This window comes from Cervus canadensis, chromosome 21, assembly GCF_019320065.1.
Source record: "Cervus canadensis isolate Bull #8, Minnesota chromosome 21, ASM1932006v1, whole genome shotgun sequence".
Classification (NCBI taxonomy): Eukaryota; Metazoa; Chordata; class Mammalia; order Artiodactyla; family Cervidae; genus Cervus; species Cervus canadensis.
The window spans coordinates 48,748,876-48,768,885 of NC_057406.1; the positions used below are offsets into that span (position 1 = coordinate 48,748,876).

Consider the following 20,010-nt stretch of genomic DNA (forward strand, 5'->3'; position numbering starts at 1 on the left):
ATGAAACCAGTTACTTAACTTTCTTATGCCTAAGTTCCTGTATCTTTAAAATGGTATTGATAATAGTGCCTCATAATGTAGAACGTTTATCATCAGGCAAGTTACATGGTGATGAAAATGTTAATAATGTAATACTAATACTGAAAGTAATAAAAATAGTTAGCATTTACTGAGTGTATACTCTGTCAGGCAGTGCTATATGTATTAACTCAAATAATCCTCAGAACAGCCCAAGGGTAGATATTACTATTATCCCCCAATTGGGTCATGTCCAAATTCTCACAGCTAGAAAGGAGTAGAACCAGAATACAGGCCAACCTAGGTAGACATGCTGTAGAGTCTACACTCTTAACCACTAATCACATTCTCAATAGTAAGATTGTTAATATATTGCTGTAAATAATCAATACTTTTTCATGGAATTCACTATGTGCCCAGAACTGCTCTATTCTATGAGGTAGATAGTACTGTTATCCCCATTTTATATAAGGAAACTGAGGCCCCTAGAAGCTGATTAAGAACACAGTTGGTAGTGGCATAGGCAGGATCTGAACCCAAGCAGGCTGCATCCTAAATCTGTGTTCTTTGCCCCAGTGCCTCAGTGCGAGCTGTTATTACCACTGCACCCAGTTCAGGCTAGTTTCCATGAATAACACAATAAAATTATTATTAAGTATTATTTAATAATTATGTTATTTAATAACAAAATTATTATATATTAGATGTAATATTGTGGATAGATATAACATGGTATCTATCTACTAGAGCATATAAGGCTTTTTGTGGTCTATTGGAACTGTGTTTATGCTCTTCCTGTTGTTACCTATAACCCCCTAAAACACGTTCCCAACTTCCACATTAGTTTGGAAAAACACCAAGCAGCTGTAGGAGTTATTTTGCCATGCCTCACCAAATAAAACAGGAAGGAAGTGCAGAAGTCTATGAACATTCCAGCTGATAAGGTTTGAAATTTCAAGCAGATTACTGTCTGTAAAACATTTAAGAGAGAGTTTGTGTCAGTAAGTCACAATACCTGAGCAGTGTTTTCCAAATATCTTAGTAGTGTTGATCTAAGACAGGGGTAGGCGAACTTCTGTAAAGAGCCAGATAGTAAATATTTTCTCCTTTGTGAGTCAGACAATCTTTGTCACGATTGCTCAACTCTGTTGTAGTACAAAAACAGTCATAGGTGATGTGTGAACAAATCTGTGGCTGAGTTCCAATAAAACTTTCTTTACAAAAACTGGTGATTGGCCAGTTTCGGCCCATGAGCCATAGTTTGCTGATATTTAATCTAAGAGAGATGGCAGAGGATGAGATGGCTGGATGGTATCACTGATGCAATGGACTTGAACTTGGGCAAACTTCAGGAAATGGTGAGGGACAGCGAGGCCTGGCATGTTGCAGTCCATGGGGTCACAAAGAATTGGAGACAACTGGGTGACTGAAAAACAATCTAAGAGAGAGTTTGCCCACTACAGCAGGTATTTAATGCTAGTGAATTTGGAGATCAGCAGCCGCTAGGAGACATATACTTAAAAACAGCATTATTGTTGTGTTTATTTCCCCCTTCCTTATTTTCTGTGAGACCTGACCTTGCTGTCATCCCACATTTACTGAATAAGGTACTTGTAAACCATGGTTAGCTAAGGCTTACGATATTCACATTGCTATGAAAGTGTACATATCTGATTCCAGTCACTTGATTCATTAATATACTGAGGCTTGGCTTTAGGGACAGGCTTTCAAGGGCTTCCCTTATAGCTCAGTTGGTAAAGAATCTGCCTTCAATGCAGGAGACCTGGATTCAATCCCTGGATCAGGAAGATCCCCTGGAGAAGGGAATGGCAACCCACTCCAGTATTCTTGCCTCAAGAGGAGCCTGGCAGGCTACAGTCCATGGGGTCACAAGAGTTGGACACAACTTAGTGACTAAAGCATCACCACCAACAATGATGACCAAACAAGTTTTGAAAGACCATACAGAATGAGAATATGTGAATATGCCTTGTTTTGAGCAAATCATTTTGCTAAATATTTTGGCACAGGGGTAAATTATTTCAAATTAATATTTACTTAAGAAAAATGGTTAAAGTTTTGTGTTTTTTTTTGCAATAAGTTAGACCATTTCAAAAGGGCCTTAAAATACAGTTGTTGTTGGTTTTTTTTTTGCCAGAAACTTTCATTAATTATTAACTCTATCAGAAATGTATTTGTTAGCACCAAAATTAGTTGAGATCAACTTTATAACTCAATCATATAAATAACCTTCATTATTCCTTTGAAATTATCAATAAATTCCATTTAAAAGTTGCATTTCAAAGTCTTGTGTAATTTAATGCCATTTTGTTGCTGTTTTTTTGTTAACATTTGTTAAAGCGTCTTTAGAAGCACATCACATGGCTGAAAATCTAACTGCGCCATTATTAACATAGAGCTGTACTCAGTAAATGATTAGTGGGTGGCATTCTCGAGTTAGCTTTGATAAATTCTTTGTTTCTTGGTCAGTTAAATTAAGTATTGATTAAGGAGATTCAGACAGGGCTAGCTTCCCCATCTCCCTCCTTCCCTGGCCTGCCCTGGATGTTGGGGAGCTTGTGCTGACTAGGGGATTGCCCATTGTCTGTGGCCCTGGTTGGGGGTGGGCTGACGTGGGTGGGGCTTAGAATCATTATCAAGAATATTAATCAGATTGGGGAGAGATGGGAAGCTGAATTAGTGTTCTATTGCTGTGGTAATAATTACCATACACTTTGGCTTAAAATTACACAGATTTATAATCTTAAAGTTTTGCAAGTTAGAGGTCAGACACAGGTCTCCTGTGGCTAGAATTGAATTGTTAGCAGAGCTGTGCTCCTTCTTGTGACTCTGGGGGAGAATCTGTGTCCTTGACTTTCCCAGCTTCTAGAGTTGCCACATTCCATGGCCCCTTCAATGAGCTAGCGGCGCGCATCTCTGTGACTCCAGCCACAAAAGGTTCTCTGCTTGTAAGGACTCCTGTGATTAAATTGTGCCCTCCTGGATAACCTGGGATAATTTCTGCCAGAGTCCTCATCCGCATCTGTGAAGTCCCTTTTGCCACATGTAGTAAAGTATTCACAGGTTTTGGGGATTAGGACTTGGATATTTTAGGGGAGCCATTATTCTGTGTGCCACAGGATTTGCATTCGGAGTATTGGATTTACTGTCTGCACTGCCTGTGTTCCCATTGTAGCTTCTTGCATTTTGGCATCCATTGCTGTCTCAGTCCATGTGAATCCTGTCTCTTCTCAGTTCCCCCCTTCTTTGGCCTTCCTTGAGCATGTCATTCTCTTGTTCCCCTTTTCTTGCTGCATGCAGCATTGCTGGGAAGGCTAGCCAGGCTGCCTGGGTTCAAATTCTGGCTGTGCCACTTACTTGTAACCTTTGGTCAATTACTCACTACTTCTATACCTCAATTTTCTCTTCTGTCACATGGGGATAAAGAATGTACGTGTATTATAACCATGTATGATTGACACAGTGCTTAAAGGAGGTAATATGTTTATTACTCTTAGAACAATGTCTGGTACATGGTTAACCCTCAACCAATGCTGACTATTGTTGCTGGTTATTCTCCCTCTAAAAGTTCCTCCAGGTTTTATCTGTGATCTCTCTCTTCTCTTGCAGGCTCTCTTCGAGCTTCACTATTCATTCACCTCTAGCAAAGAACTCCAGCCGGAAGCGTGTCCAAACTTCACACCTTTATTTCCGGCAGTGCTGAGTGAACATTTCATTTTGATGTCTCAGGGAGCCAGAGACCCAGTATATCCAAAACTGAACCCATTTTGTTGGCTGCATCTTGCCTGTCAAAATATTCCATCCATGTTTTTATTTCTTTTACTATCTTCAGATCCAAAGTTAATCTTGATTTTTTTCCTCCCACCTCTAAACATTAAAAAGGTTATCCAGTTCTACGGAGGAGAAGGCAATGGCACCCCACTCCAGTACTCTTGCCTGGAAAATCCCATGGATGGAGGAGCTTGGTAGGCTGCGGTCCATGGGGTCGCTAAGAGTCGGACATGACCGAGCGACTTCACTTTCACTTTTCACTTTTGCGCATTGGAGAAGGAAATGGCAACCCACTCCAGTGTTCTTGCCTGGAGAATCCCAGGGACGGGGGAGCCTGGTGGGCTGCCATCTATGGAGTCGCACAGAGTCGGACACGACTGAAGTGACTTAGCAGCAGCAGCAGTTCTACAGAATCTGCTCTCAGTCTGTCTCTTTGATCTGCTTGTGTCCCTCCTGTCACTACTCTGATCCAGGCCCCTATGACTCTTATCAATAACCTGGATCTATTGCACAGGATGAAATCGAGGAGTCTTCTTAAATCCCTGCTCTGGGATGTACCCCCCACCTTGCACACCTACCATCAGTGATTTCTCATTGTCTTAAAGTGAAGATTATACTCTTTAGTACAACTTTCAAGGCTCAAATTCTCTAAAATTTAATCCATACAAAAGGTGTTATGGTCATTACATTCAATCTAATCAGCCAGTGTTAATGCTCATATGTCTTACACATGCTTGAGACTGGACACCTTTTCCTTGCCGGAATTGACTCTGTCCTTTCATGCCCTCATGCCTTTGCTGCCAGGAATGCTCTTTCCCTCCATCTCTGCCTTTTAGAAACTTGCCCAGCAATCCAGGCTGGGTGACAATACCACCTTCCTTGTGAAGCCTTCCCTAATAGCCCTTTTCTTAACTTTCCAAGTCAATCCATGGACCAAATCCAGCCAATCACCTGTTTTTTTAAGTGAAGTTTTGTTGGAACTCAGCTGCACATTCACTTACGCATCATCTGTGGCTGCTTTGGGGCTACAATAGTAGAATTGAGTAGTTGCAACAGGAACCATATGGCCTGCAAAGCCAAACATTTTATTATCTGTTTCTATAGGAAAAGTGTGCTGAGGCTTCTTTCCTCTTCAAGCATACATTTCTGAGCTCTACCTCCCTTCTGGACCTTCCACATCTTGCTGCTATCAGAGTTGCTTCTGCATAACTTTTCCCCTTGTGACAGCATCCTCCTCTTACAGACATAGATTCGGCCTTCATCATCCTTATTTTTGTCCTTGGGCCTGACATGAAGTAAGGCTCATGAGCTGTTGATAGAAATAAATTGTAATGTAAAAAATCCTTTTTAACTAAATTTTACTCACTTGCCAAATGACTAAAATCTTACGTAAAATACTGTTCCCTCTAGGGGTTAATGCTTACCATTTGATGTTACTGATAGTAAACCATCTTGTGTTTGACTTCTAGAAGCTTTTTTTGGACTGCCAAGATAAAACTGAGTCCAGTGATTTTATGAAATAGTACTCTTATACTATTGAAGTTGCTTGATTGGTAATATTTAGTAAGTGGTTCCACTGGAACTTGGGATTTCAGCACATATGTTTGTACCAAGTGTGGGTTTCACTATGTAAGGTACATACCTGATTTGTACTTAGCTGTTTTTGTCACCTATCTCTAACTCTGTGTACCTGGAGTGTGATAATATTTAACCATATAATTATGAAAAATATGAAATAATTGAAGTCCTTTTGTAGAAAGCAGGGGTGCTTTACTGGCTTCTTAGAGATAATTGAAGATTTCAAAAGAACTCTTTTCCAAGGTATAAATTTCAAACTGCATATTTCCAAATGCCTATATCCATCTTTTCACTCCTTAAATATCACCTGTAACAGTTTTCTAATAAGTTTTATATCTGTCTGTGTGTGGAGGGTGGGGGGAGGTAGAGAGAAGCTTGTGCCTAAGTGTATGAAACACAAGGAAAACCCTTGAACTTCCACAAAATAACAAGAAATTCAGAGTCATTCTCTCATTGTTTCTTTGAGTGAAAATGTGGTGATTTAGGATAAGTTAAATATCACAGGATGAGATGAAATGAGAAATTCAGAGCGTTAGCCTTCAGAGTAGTGAAGAAGAAAAACTGACCCCAAATGAGACAGTCTTGGGGAATAAAAATGAAGGATAACAATCCTGAAGATTTTTGAGAACCTTCCAAAGAAGTTTTCGGTGATGTTATTGAGTTATGAGAATGTAGAACCTTTGACTGTTAAAACTGAGGGAGATGGATTTGCACAACACTATCATCAAAATTCAGGTAAAAACAGCATTTGAATTAAGGAGCAGATTTTATCAAAAGGACTTCCTGTGTTGCAGAGAGTGGTTGGGTTGAGGACAGTAATAAGAGGCAGTAAAGCGCCCAGGGTCTACCAACAGTGGGAAGCCTTTGTGTTTACTTGCTCAGTCGTGTCTGATTCTTTATGACCCCATGGACTGTAACCCACCAGGCTCCTCTGTCCATGGGATTTCCCAGTCAAAAATATTGGAGTGGGTTGCCATTTCCTCCTCCAGGGGATCGTCCTGACCCAGGCATTGAACCCACGTCTCCTGTGTCTCCTGTATTATAGGCGTATTCTTTACCTGCTGAACCATCCAGGGAAGCCTTTACAGTGTCTGAAGAGGCGAGGATAGCATTAGAGCCCAGCAGAGTTGGACCCATGGGAAAGGGACCACCTGACAGATGCAGATCGCCTTGGGCCCTCGGAAGTCCTGAGACAGAGAGCAGGGAAGAAGTAACTCAGCCATCACCGTTTGAGCACATTTTCTGTCTATGTTTTCATCATGTCTGCTGACATTGCCTTGGCTGAAGCAGATCGTAATGACCAGGTCCAAAATAAACAGAACAATGCACTTCCTTTTTTACTGGAAAGCACTGATGGGCCACATGGCAAAGAAAAATTATGAAGAATTGGGGTTAGTCATCTACTCTGTCACTGTAGTTTCCTAAAATGAAGTCCTTCTAGAAGAATTCTGTAGCAAGGGGGGAAAAGGAGACTCTAAATCAGTCCTAAATCAGTCCCATAGGCAAGAGAAAAATTACCAAAAATGCTGTAAAGAATCTAGAAGTGGATTTGCAGGAGAGAAACCCTGGTAATTTATCCCTGGCATTTTATTTGACACTTGAATGTTGTTTCAGGCTCTCATCTTGCCTGATTCTGTAAGTTCTTTGTATAGACACTGAACCAAAAGTTAAGTCTGGATGGTATCATATCTAGTCCTTAGCATTTTATTCTCCTTTCAAAGTGCTTGAATGCCAAGGTAATGTGGCTTTAGACAGACAACTGTCACAATATGACAAATAACAGCAACTTGGCAGGAAGTCCTTCCTGGTTTTGCTGCGTTGGTACTGCCAGGTTTGTGTAACATACGGATGCCAACCCATCAAATAGCCTGTTCCAGTGAAGGAAGATCAAATAGGAGTAGACATGTTCGTGGATTGTGTGATGGAGGAAGGCTGGGCAGCAGCAAGTCCTGTCCTCAGGCCTCTGGAGATGGATTTGTTCTCTACCTTCGTAGTTAAATCTGAGAAAAAGAGAAAGCTAGAAATAGATATCCCTTTTCACGGATTATTTTTTAATTAGGAATAGGTGAGTCATATTTAGCTTATGGTGATATTCAAAACATGGTTTTTCAGTGTCTTGAAACATAGTTGATCTAAGAAATGACAAGGAGAGTGATGCAGCACGTTGGCGCTGTTGCTACAAGTTGTAAAACATTGACAGGGCTCCAGATGTTCCCGTGGCATAGAACACCTCTGAATCACAGGGATGACATTTAGATGAAAGCAAATCGCTTCTACATAGGCACCCTTCTATCACACAACGCGGCCAGAGCTAGTGCAGTTTGGGAGTAAGCCAGAAGCAAAGAGCCCTGAAGAATTGTATTTTATTGAGCAAAATACTTACGTTTCAGTTAGAATTTTTGAAAACAAAATATACAAGGAACTTAGAAGAAATCTAAGCTTTGCTTTATCAAGACATTAAACACTTCCTGTGTTCTGTGGACAGACCTGTTGAATTTCCCAAGGGCAGACTCAAGAACGGTGGGAAAGATGGGCTTGAGATTTAGGAGACAGAGCAAAGTAAGAATCACTTGGAAGATAATCACACATAGGTGACAGCTGGAGACATGGCGTGTGTGAGAAGATGGAGAGAGAGAGAAGACCCACATCAGAAGCTTGGGAAATGCTCGCTGTGATGATGGCTCCCAAATATACAGCCATGTGCTAATCCCCAGAACTGGTGAATGTGGCAGTTGGAAAGACTTTACAGATGGGATCTTGTTTGCTGATGAGTTCGCTGGTAAGGATCTGGAGATGAAGAGATTAGCCTGTATTTTCCAAGTGGGCCCAAAGTGCCATCACATGCATTCTTAAAAGGATGAGCGGGGGAGGGAGATAGACACAAGCACAGAGGAGGAGGTGATATGACAGTAAAGACAGATCGCAGTGATGTGCTCACAAGGCAGAAAACACCAAGGACAGCTGGCATCTGTGAGATGCTGAAAGAGGCAAGGAACAGATTTCTCCTCACTGCTCTGAGAAACACCTTGATTTCAGGCTTTTAGCCCATAGGACTGTAAGATAAATTTCTGTTGTTTCAACCCACCACAGTTACTGTAATTTGCTACAGTAGCCCCAGGAAGTGAGTACCCCCACCTTTGGGAACAGGAAGGGAAAGAGCTTAGAGTTAGGAGTTCAGTTCAGTTCAGTTCCGTCACTCAGTCATGTCCGACTCTTTTCGACCCCATGGATCACAGCACGCCAGGCCTCCCTGCTCATCACCAACTCCCAGAGCCTACTCAAACTCATGTCCGTTGAGTCAGTGATGCCATCCAACCATCTCATCCTCTGTCGTCCCCTTCTCCTCCTGCCCTCAATCTTTCCCAGCATCAGGGTCTTTTCAAATGAATCAGCTGTTCACATCAGGTGGTTAAAGTATTGGAGTTTCAGCTTCAACATCAGTCTTTCCAATGAACACCCAGGACTGATCTCCTTTAGGATGGACTGGTTGGATCTCCTTACAGTCCAAGGGACTCTCAAAGAGTCTTCTCTAACATCACAGTTCAAAAGCATCCATTCTTGGGCACTCAGCTTTCTTTATAGTCCAACTCTCACATCCAAACTGACTACTGGAAAAACTATAGCCTTGACGAGATGGACTTTTGATGGAAAAGTAATGTCACTGCTTTTTAATATGCTGTCTAGGTTGGTCATAACTTTCCTTCCAAGGAGTAAGCGTCTTTTAATTTCATGGCTGCAGTCACCATCTGCAGTGATTTTGGAGCACCCAAAAAATAAAGTTTGCCACTGTTTCCCCATCTATTTGCCATGAAGTGATGGGACCAGATGCCATGATCTTAGTTTTCTGAATGTTGAGTTTTAACCAACTTTTTCACTCTCCTCTTTCACTTTCATCAAGAGGTTGTTTAGTTTTTAACTTTTTTGTGATAAGAGTGGTGTCATCTGTGTATCTGAGGTTATTGATATTTCTCCCAGCAATCTTGATTCCAGCTTGTGCTTCATCCAGCCCATCATTTCACATGATGACCCATTCCATGTTTTAGCTATTGTAAATAGTCCAGCACCCACATTTTAACTACACACCATATACTTGTCATCCTTAAAGGCTTGTGTTTCTCAAGGTTCTGACTTAAGATCTTTCAAGTAAGATAGATGGTAGGTCTCAAGAGGAAAAGTCGTGTTTAAATGATATTTTGGGGTAGAAGGGAGGGAAGAAGAGAGATTTGATATCCCCTGGGCTCCATCTTTTCAGCTGAGTGAGAAGGAAGTGATGCTGACGTTGAAGGAAGCAGCCAAGCCTCAGGCCTGAAGTTGTCTAGGGAAGAGGATGAGGGTGTGATGAAAGCAGAAGCACTACATTAAAAATGGGTTACATGGGTGGGCATGTTGTTTTCTTGACCAGCTCTTGACTCTGTGCTATGTCTGTGCCTATGGAGTCTTTGCACCATGCAGGACCCAATGTGCAGAGAAGGAGCTGAAGAAGGGGAATTGTCACCTCCTTCTCTGCATGGAAGGTGCTCGGGAACTGAGGAGAGAGTCAGAAGTACACTGTGTGATCGTTGTCCTTAGAGACTCTGGAGCTGGTGGAAGAAATGGGTCATCTGCCGGCCAGCAGGTGACTGAGAGTACAAGGCCATGGTGTGATCAAAACTAATGGCAAGTTTAAAGAGATTGGAGTATAGGCTTGGGTCAGAGGAGTTGGAAGGGCTTCAGGAGGAAGAGGCAGTTTCTTACTGACGAAGGTGTTTGGTAACTGGTCAGGAACCAGGGAGGCAGTTCAGATGGGTGGAAAATGGGGGAGCAGATGGTTTCATAAGAGTTTGGGTCTAGAGTGTCAGCACACACTCCCTTCCAACCCTGCCTCATTAAATTATTCAGAATCACTACTGACTTCATACAATTCACCCTAGGATTGATATCTCATTCATCAGGCTACATGCTAAAGTGGAAAAGATCAGAGTTCAAATTCGTTGCTCACTTGTTCTGTGGCCTTAGGGAGTAGCTTCACCTCTTGGGCCTCAAGTTTCAAATGTAGAAATGCATACTGTCTTTTAGGGTTGTGATGAGGCCTTATTGGGATAATGATCAATATTGAGCTTGTTTAATAGATAATCAGTGTCAACCTTTTCTTCCGAAGAAGTTAAGAACAAGATGGATGATGCACTTTATTTGCTGATAGTTCCTTTCTGAAGATGTGATTGCTGTGTGTTTGTGTGTGTGTGTGTGTGTGTGTGAGTGTGTGTGTGAGTCGCTAAGTCGTGTCCGCCTCTTTGCGACCCCATGGACTGTAGCCCCCCAGGCTCCTCTGTCCATGGGATTCTCCAGGTAAGAATTCTGTAGTGGGTTGCCGTACCCTTCTCCATGTGACTGCTGAATCTCCTGTAAGTGTTAGCCTTCTGTAAGCCTGGAGTATATTTGCTGTCCTGTGGACTGTTGGTTTACACATCTCTCCTTCATTGACTTAGCCAACACATGAGGAGAGCTCTGTTGGGCCAGTCTCTTTGTCTGTACCTCTGAGAATTCCTAATTCATGGAGGACCCAGATGGCTTTGCTCAGATATCAAGGGTTTTGACCCAGTTACTCTATGAAATACCCATCTTCCTCATATCCACTTTTTCCTGGTAGTACTTGTGAATTCTTTATTTTTGACCTTTTCCCCATCATCTGCATTATTAGATTTTTAAATCAGGAATTTAACAGTTTCAAGTACCTGTGCTGTTTATTTCCACTGTGTAATTTTTCTTTGCATTTCTGTCATTTTGTGTTTCCTTGAGGGGTTGTTAGGTAAAAGCTAGAAGTGCCATGCTGACTCACCATTCTGGTTTCTTCAGCCCAATAATCTTTGGAAAAGGGACAAGAAAATACGGTCTTGGGAGAGCCATCTATTGCAGACTGAGACTGTTATGTACCGTCTGGTGTTGACTTAAAGCATCTCTCCCAGCCCCTTCATCTGTCACCTGAAAATCTATCTGCATTCTTCTGGAGTCTTTTTTTAATATTTATTTTAACAAATGTATTTATTTGGCTGCTCTGGTTCTTAGTTGTGGCATGTGGGATCTTGAGTCTTCGTTACGGTGTGTAGAATCTTTCAGTTGCTTCATGCTGATCTACTCCCTCAACCAGGGGTGGAACCTGGGGCCCCTGCACTGGCAGCGCAGAGTCTTAGCCACTGGACCACCAGGGGAGTCTCTCTTCTGGAGTCTTTATGGGTCTGCAGACATTTGTCTTGCACCTCTTTGGAAATGTGGAGCATATCACGGTGGGAGGGAGCCTGGCAGGGAGGAAGGATGCCAGGCTTCTGCTGTGGTGATAGTCCTGCTCAGAGGAAGGCTCACACTTGCCCAGGCAGCTGCGCATCAGAGCAGGGCATGCAGTGGGAGGGGAAGGCTGCCAGGCTGTCTCCCGAGGGGCCACCCTGCATGGCAGGCTTTACCAGGGTGAATCTCCCAACGGCAAGGTTCAGCCTCCCAGCATTGCAGGCTGAGTTACAGTTCATGGGGCAGAGTATCCTGTTCGTGAGGAGGTAGATGAATGGACATCCAGAATACCAGCTGTTAATCGGCACTGGGGACCCTGTCTTCCCGGGAGATGGGAACACTCGTGTGATGGCTGTCTCCCTGCCCTGGAAGCCAAATCCTAATCTGAAGTTTGTCTGTGAGCATTGTCAGAGTGAGGGCAGTGAAGTGGATAAAGGAGAGAAAATGTGTGTGTCGGTGCTGTCTACCTGTGCACTTGGAAATCTTGAACTTTGGGGCTGTTGCCTGGATGGGCACTGCCCAGGTTTGTCTCCCTTACATGTTTTGTGCAATTTTTTTTTCCACATTGTTATTGTTTTTCCCTTGGCTGACTAAACCTCATTCTGATTTGAGTCATCCTTTCTTAAAATTCATTAGAATTTACAAATTGGCCCAGGTTATATCCTCCTCTCCTCCTTGGAGAAATTTAAAAATAACTCTGCATACCTCTGTTATATCCCAGATTGCTCAGAATTTTAAAATATAGTTTATATGTATCAGCAGACATAATCCATATCAATATAATTGATGTAAATTAATGTAATCCAGTATTATTCTTGATGAAATTGACATGAAGTCTGGGATTTGTTTCAAACTACTCTGGCACCTAAAAAGCAAACCAACAACAAAGGGAGTGAAATAGGTGAAGATTGGAAAGTTTTCTCAGCCTTTTGGAAAGATCTTTATTTGTTGAAACTGGATGGTATGTGCATGGGGTCCATCATACTATTCCTTTGACTTTTAGTGTGTCTGAAAATTTCCCAGATAAAATAGCTCTAAATATGTATATCATTCTAAGGTTATCAGAGGTATAAATCTGAGTTCAGTCTGTATTCTGACTTATACATGAATGCTTTGAAAAAATTCTTTGATTTTTATTGAAATTCCAGATATCACAACAATTTCTAATCCTCATTGCCCCTGACAACAGCATGGCAATTATATGCATGTTTTTTAGGACTCGGGAATAATTCTAATATTTAACTTTATTGGATCTGTGTATAAAACTCTTGTCACAATAACTGATGATGTCCATTTTTGACTGAAACAACATTCAGTTATTTATGTGATGTGAAAATCAGTCACTACCATAATTTTAGTATTACTACCATCCCTTAAGAATGTGAAACAGTTACTGAATGCTTTCTGGATTTTATGCCAGAAAATAATTTGGTGTTTTAGCTATTCTGAACCGACTTCTTTGATATCACGGTGCTATTTCTCATTCCAGGTTTAAGTTTATCTATTCATGGGGCTGAAAAGCGTTTGCAAATCCACCAACGGCGAAGTGTGGCAAGCCGCCCAGGGTCACGCCGCCTGCCCGTGGTCAGGCATTCCTCACTTCCACCAGGCAGAAGGTCAGTAAAAATGGAGACGAGCTCTTCTGGAGTCACTAATGGGAGAACCAGAGTCTTCCACCCAGGTAATGCATGGGGAAGGGTCAACAGGGACCTGGGTTAGCAGCAACCTGACTGCCTGTGCTATATTTTTGTCATCTAATTCTACCACGCTTCCAGTTAAGCTTACTTTTTAAAAGAGTCTTGGGTTTTTTTCCCCCTTCTTTTCACTTCCATCAGTGGTAAATGTCCCCAGGACCAACAGGAGGGAAGAGGGCTTGAGGTATCAGAAAAGGTTAAGGCAACATTCCACTTACTGTGGTAGAATCTAAATGAAAATTCCACTGAATAGACTTGCTCAGTTCAGAAAAGGTTACTGTAGAATAAAACAAGACAGAGATTTGGCCAGTTTCTTGATATTCTGCTCTAATTCAGCCCAGGGGAAATGTCATGGTGAAAATGCCCACTTTGAAGCCTCAGTTATGTGGCTTGACTCGTCCATGTTTCTTTCTCAGGTGAAGGGAGACAACTAGAGTCATGTGAATTTTCAAGGCCCTGGGAAGTACCTGTGATCTCTTAAAAATGATAAAATGAGTCTATATCAAAGTTGGTATTCACAACCTCAAGTATTTGGGTGAAAGGCTCATTTAAGTATTCATTCATTCATTCAACACATTTCTTCAGTGCCTGCTATATGCCAGGCTTTGTTTTGAAAACTGAGGAAAAACAAGTGAACACTATTTCTGACTCATGGAAATAGCACATTGTGAGGAAATTCCAAGGTCATGCATTTTAAGTCTCCCCCAGTCCTGACTCCTGTGTGTAATGTGCTTCAGGTGGCCAGCCAGCCTCAGCTGAAGTCGTTGCCTTCTCTTGCCATGTCATCTTCTTTCTCTCAGCTGATACCCTGGCTTCCTACCCTCATTAAGAAACCCACAGGCCACTGGGCCTGAGACTACAGGTCCCTGCATCTCCAAATATATCTCTGTCTACGCCCATCCTTCACTTCTCTCCTCTGGTTGTCAGGAGGTGACGGTCTTCCCACTGTCCTGACTGAGCTTTCACCTGTGTCCTTCACCAGTGGCCTTGACCACCCCTCCTCTCTTGGACCTTGATCGTTCCCCTCAGTTTGTGAAGACAGCTGAAGCTTCTCATTTTAATCATCTTCATTTGACACTGCAACCTTTTCTCACTTCCGCCACTTCTGGTCCCTCCAAAGCCAGATTTCTGAAAGGGTGACCTACCTTTGTTGGCTCGGCTTCCTAGCACTTGTCAACCCAGTGCAGCCTGGTTTCTGCCTCATCCACACCATCATGGCTCTTCTTATTGACCCACTTTCACCACAGTTTGGTGGGTGGCAGACTCTTCTGATGCACCCAACCAGAGTGGACCACCACTTCTTCCCAAAGCATATTCCCTGACTTCCATGGTGACCTGCTTTCTCCATTCTCCCATCACTTCTCTCACAGGTAACTCTTATGGTTTCCCAGCCTCTAGCATCTCTCTTGTCTTCTTGCCTCTTGTCACAGTACATGCTTCACACCAAATGCAGAATGACTCATCTTCACCCGTGACCATGCCATTCATCTTGCTTGTCCTACTCATTCCAGGGTAAAGGCCAACCCTCTTAGTATGTTAGGAACAAATGCCCACCATAATCCAGGCCCTAGTGCTTCCCATCCTTTTTTGCTCCTTTCTGTCTTTTTTTTTCCATTTATTTTTATTAGTTGGAGGCTAATTACTGTATAATATTGTAGTGGGTTTTGTCATACATTGACATGAATCAGCCATGAATTTACATGTATTCCCCATCCCGATCCCCCCTCCCACCTCCCTCTCCACCCGATCCCTCTGGGTCTTCCCAGTGCACCAAGCCCAAACACTTGTCTCATGCATCCAACCTGGGCTGGTGATCTGTTTCACCATAGATAATATACATGTTTCAATGCTGTTCTCTCGAAACATCTCACCCTCACCTTCTTCCACAGAGTCCAAAAGTCTGTTCTGTACATCTGTGTCTCTTTTTCTGTTTTGCATATAGGGTTATCATTACCATCTTTCTACATTCCATATATATGTGTTAGTATACTGTAATGTTCTTTATCTTTCTGGCTTACTTCACTCTGTATAATGGGCTCCAGTTTCATCCATCTCATTAGAACTGATTCAAATGAATTCTTTTTAATGGCTGAGTAATATTCCATGGTGTATATGTACCACAGCTTCCTTATCCATTCATCTGCTGATGGGCATCTAGGTTGCTTCCATGTCCTGGCTATTATAAACAGTGCTGCAATGAACATTGGGGTGCACGTGTCTCTTTCAGATCTGGTTTCCTCAGTGTGTATGCCCAGAAGTGGGATTGCTGGGTCATATGGCAGTTCTATTTCCAGTTTTTTAAGAAATCTCCACACTGTTCTCCATAGTGGCTGTACTAGTTTGCATTCCCACCAACAGTGTAAGAGGGTTCCCTTTTCTCCACACCCTCTCCAGCATTTATTGCTTGTAGACTTTTGGATAGCAGCCATCCTGACTGGCGTGTAATGGTACCTCATTGTGGTTTTGATTTGCATTTCTCTGATAATGAGGGATGTTGAGCATCTTTTCATGTGTTTGTTAGCCATCTGTATGTCTTCTTTGGAGAAATGTCTGTTTAGATTTTTAGCCCATTTTTTGATTGGGTCATTTATTTTTCTGGAATTGAGCTGCAGGAGTTGCTTCTATATTTTTGAGATTAATCCTTTGTCTATGCTTCGTTTGCTGTTATTTTCTCCCAATCTGAGAGCTGTCTTTTCACCTTGCTTATAGTTTCCTTTGCTGTGCAAAAGCTTTTAAGTTTCATTAGGTCCCATTTGTTTATTTTTGCTTTTATTTCCAATATTCTGGGAGGTGGGTCATAGAGGATCCTGCTGTGATTTATGTCAGAGAGTGTTTTGCCTATGTTCTCCTCTAGGAGTTTTATAGTTTCTGGTCTTACATTTAGATCTTTAATCCATTTTGAGTTTATTTTTGTGTATGGTGTTAGAAGGTGTTCTAGTTTCATTCTTTTACAAGTGGTTGACCAGTTTTCCCAGCACCACTTGTTAAAGAGGTTGTCTTTTTTCCATTGTATATCCTTGCCTCCTTTGTCAAAGATAAGGTGTCCATAGGTTCGTGGATTTATCTCTGGACTTTCTATTCTGTTCCATTGATCTATATTTCTGTCTTTGTGCCAGTACCATACTGTCTTGATGACTGTGGCTTTGTAGTATAGTCTGAAGTCAGGCAGGTTGATTCCTCCAGTTCCATTCTTCTTTCTCAAGATTACTTTGGCTATTCGAGGTTTTTTGTATTTCCATATAAATTGTGAAATTATTTGTTCTAGTTCTGTGAAAAATACCATTGGTAGCTTGATAAGGATTGCATTGAATCTATAGATTGCTTTGGGATAGTATAGCCATTTTGACAATATTGATTCTTCCAATCCATGAACACGGTATGTTTCTCCATCTGTTTGTGTCTTCTTTGATTTCTTTCATCAGTGTTATATAGTTTTCTTTGTATAGGTCTTTTGTTTCTTTAGGTAGATATACTCCTAAGTATTTTATTCTTTCTGTTGTAATGGTGACTGATCTTGTTTCCTTAATTTCTCTTTCTGTTTTCTCATTGTTAGTGTATAGGAATGCAAGGGATTTCTGTGTGTTAATTTTATATCCTGTGACTTTACTATATTCGTTGATTAGCTCTAGTAATTTTCTGGTAGAGTCTTTAGGGTTTTCTATGTAGAGGATCATGTCATCTGCAAACAGCAAGAGTTTCAATTCTTCTTTTCCTATCTGGATTCCTTTTACTTCTTTTTCTGCTCTGATTGCTGTGGCCAAAACTTCCAAAACTATGTTGAATAGTAATGGTGAGAGTGGGCACCCTTGTCTTGTTCTTGATTTTAGGGGAAATGCTTTCAGTTTTTCACCATTGAGGGTAATGCTTGCTGTGGGTTTGTCATATATAGCTTTTATTATGTTGAGGTATGTTCCTTCTATTCCTGCTTTCTGGAGAGTTTTAATCATAAAAGGATGTTGAATTTTGTCAAAGGATTTCTCTGCATCTATTGAGATAATCATATGGTTTTTATCTTTCAATTTGTTAATGTGGTGTATTACATTGATTGATTTGCGGATATTAAAGAGTCCTTGCATTCCTGGGATAAAGCCCATTTGGTCATGGTGTATGATATTTTAAATATGTTGTTGGATTCTGTTTGCTAGAATTTTGTTAAGGATTTTTGCATTTATATTCATCAGTGATATTGGCCTGTAGTTTTGGTTTTTTGTGGCATCTTTGTCTGGTTTTGGAATTAGGGTGATGGTGGCCTCATAGAATGAGTTTGGAAGTTTACCTTCTTCTGAAATTTTCTGGAAGAGTTTGAGTAAGATAGGTGTTAGCTCTTCTCTAAATTTTTCTTAGTATTCAGCTGTGAAGCCATCTGGTCCTGGGCTTTTGTTTGCTGGAAGGTTTCTGATTACAGTTTCGATTTCCTTGCTTGTGATGCATCTGTTAAGATTTTCTATTTCTTCCTGGTTCAGTTTTGGAAAGTTATACTTTTCTAAGAATTTGTCCAGTTCTTCCAAGTTGTCCATTTTATTGGCATAGAGCTGCTGGTAGTAGTCTCTTATGATCCTTTGTATTTCAGTGTTGTCTGTTGTGATCTCTCCATTTTCATTTCTAATTTTGTTAATTTGGTTCTTCTCTCTTTGTTTCTTGATGAGTCTTGCTAATGGTTTGTCAATTTTGTTTATTTTTTCAAAATACCAGCTTTTAGCTATGTTGATTTTTGCTATGGTCTCTTTAGTTTCTTTTGCATTTATTTCTGCCCTAATTTTTAAGATTTCTTTCCTTCTACTAATCCTGGGGTTCTTCATTTCTTCCTTTTCTAGTTGCTTTAGGTGTAGAGTTAGGTTATTTATTTGACTTTTTCCTTGTTTCTTGAGGTAAGCCTGTAACGCTATGAAACTTCCCCTTAGCACTGCTTTTACAGTGTCCCATAGGTTTTGGGTTGTTGTGTTTTCATTTTCATTCATTTCTATGCATATTTTGATTTCTTTTTTGATTTCTTCTATGATTTGTTGGTTATTCAGAAGCGTGTTATTTAGCCTCCATATGTTTGAATTTTTAACAATTTTTTTCCTGTAATTGAGATCTAATCTTACTGCACTGTGGTCAGAAAAGATGGCTGGAATGATTTCAATTTTTTTGAATTTACCAAGACTAGATTTATGGCCCAGGATGTGATCTATTCTGGAGAAGGTTCCGTGTGCACTTGAGAAAAAGGTGAAGTTGATTGTTTTGGGGTGAAATGTCCTATAGATATCAGTTAGGTCTAGCTGGTCCATTGTGTCATATAAAGTTTGTGTTTCCTTGTTAATTTTCTGTTTAGTTGATCTATCCATAGTTGTGAGTGGGGTATTAAAGTCTCCCACTATTATTGTGTTACTATTAATTTCCTCTTTCATACTCGTTAGCATTTGCCTTACATATTGCGGTGCTCCTATGTTGGGTACATATATATTTATAATAGTTATATCTTCTTCTTGGATTGATCCTTTGATCATTATGTAGTGTCCTTCTTTGTCTCTTTTCACAGCCTTTATTTGAAAGTCTATTTTATCTGATATGAGTATTGTGACTCCTGCTTTCTTTTGTTCTCCATTTGCATGAAATATTTTTTTCCAGCCCTTCACTTTTAGCCTGTATGTGTCCCTTGTTTTGAGGTGGGTCTCTTGTAGACAGCATATATAGAGGTCTTGTTTTTGTATCCATTCAGCCAGTCTTTGTCTTTTGGTTGGGGCATTCAACCCATTTACATTTAAGGTAATTATTGATAGGTATGGTTCCATTGCCATTTACTTTGTTGTTGTTTTGGGTTCACGTTTATATAAACTTTCTGCGTTTCCTGTCTAGAGAAGATCCTTTAGCATTTGTTGAAGAGTTGGTTTGGTGGTGCTGAATTCTCTCAGCTTTTGCTTGTCTGTAAAGCTTTTGAATTCTCCTTCATATCTGAATGAGATCCTTGCTGGGTACAATAATCTCGGTTGTAGGTTATTCTCTTTCATTACTTTGAGTATGTCCTGCCATTCCCTTCTGGCCTGGAGGGTTTCTATTGATAGATCAGCTGTTATCCTTATGGGAATCCTTTGTGTGTTATTTGTTGTTTCTCCCTTGCTGATTTTAATATTTGTTCTTTGTGTTTGATCTTTGTTAATTTGATTAATATGTGTCTTGGGGTGTTTCGCCTTGGGTTTATCCTGTTTGGGACTCTCTGGGTTTCTTGGACTTGGGTGGCTATTTCCTTCCCCATTTTAGGGAAGTTTTCAGCTATTATCTCCTCAAGCATTTTCTCATGGCCTTTCTTTTTGTCTTCTTCTTCTGGGACTCCTATGATTCGAATGTTGGGGCGTTTCACATTGTCCCAGAGGTCCCTGAAGTTGTCCTCATTTCTTTTGATTCTTTTTTTTTTTTCCTCTCTGCTTCATTTATTTCTACCATTTTATCTTCTACCTCACTTATCCTATCTTCTGCCTCCGTTATTCTACTCTTGGTTCCCTCCAAAGTGTTTTTGATCTCATTCATTGCATTTTTCATTTTTAATTGACTCTTTTTTATTTCTTCTAGGTCTTTATTAAACAATTCTTGTATCTTTTCAATCTTTGTCTCCAGGCTATTTATCTGTAACTCCATTTTGTTTTCAAGATTTTGGATAATTTTTATTATCATTATTCTAAATTCTTTTTCA

The 20,010-nt window shown here is 40.8% G+C and overlaps 1 protein-coding gene across 1 annotated transcript in view; it reads left to right on the forward strand.

Moving 5' to 3' along the window:
• The window catches only part of ANO4 (anoctamin 4), a 424,034-nt gene that overhangs the window by 184,190 nt on the left and 219,834 nt on the right, over nt 1–20,010 (forward strand). Inside the window, exon 4 of the mRNA XM_043441305.1 lies at nt 13,136–13,327. Within this exon, the coding sequence (XP_043297240.1) occupies nt 13,136–13,327 (192 nt within the window). The remainder of the gene's footprint in view (nt 1–13,135; nt 13,328–20,010) is intronic.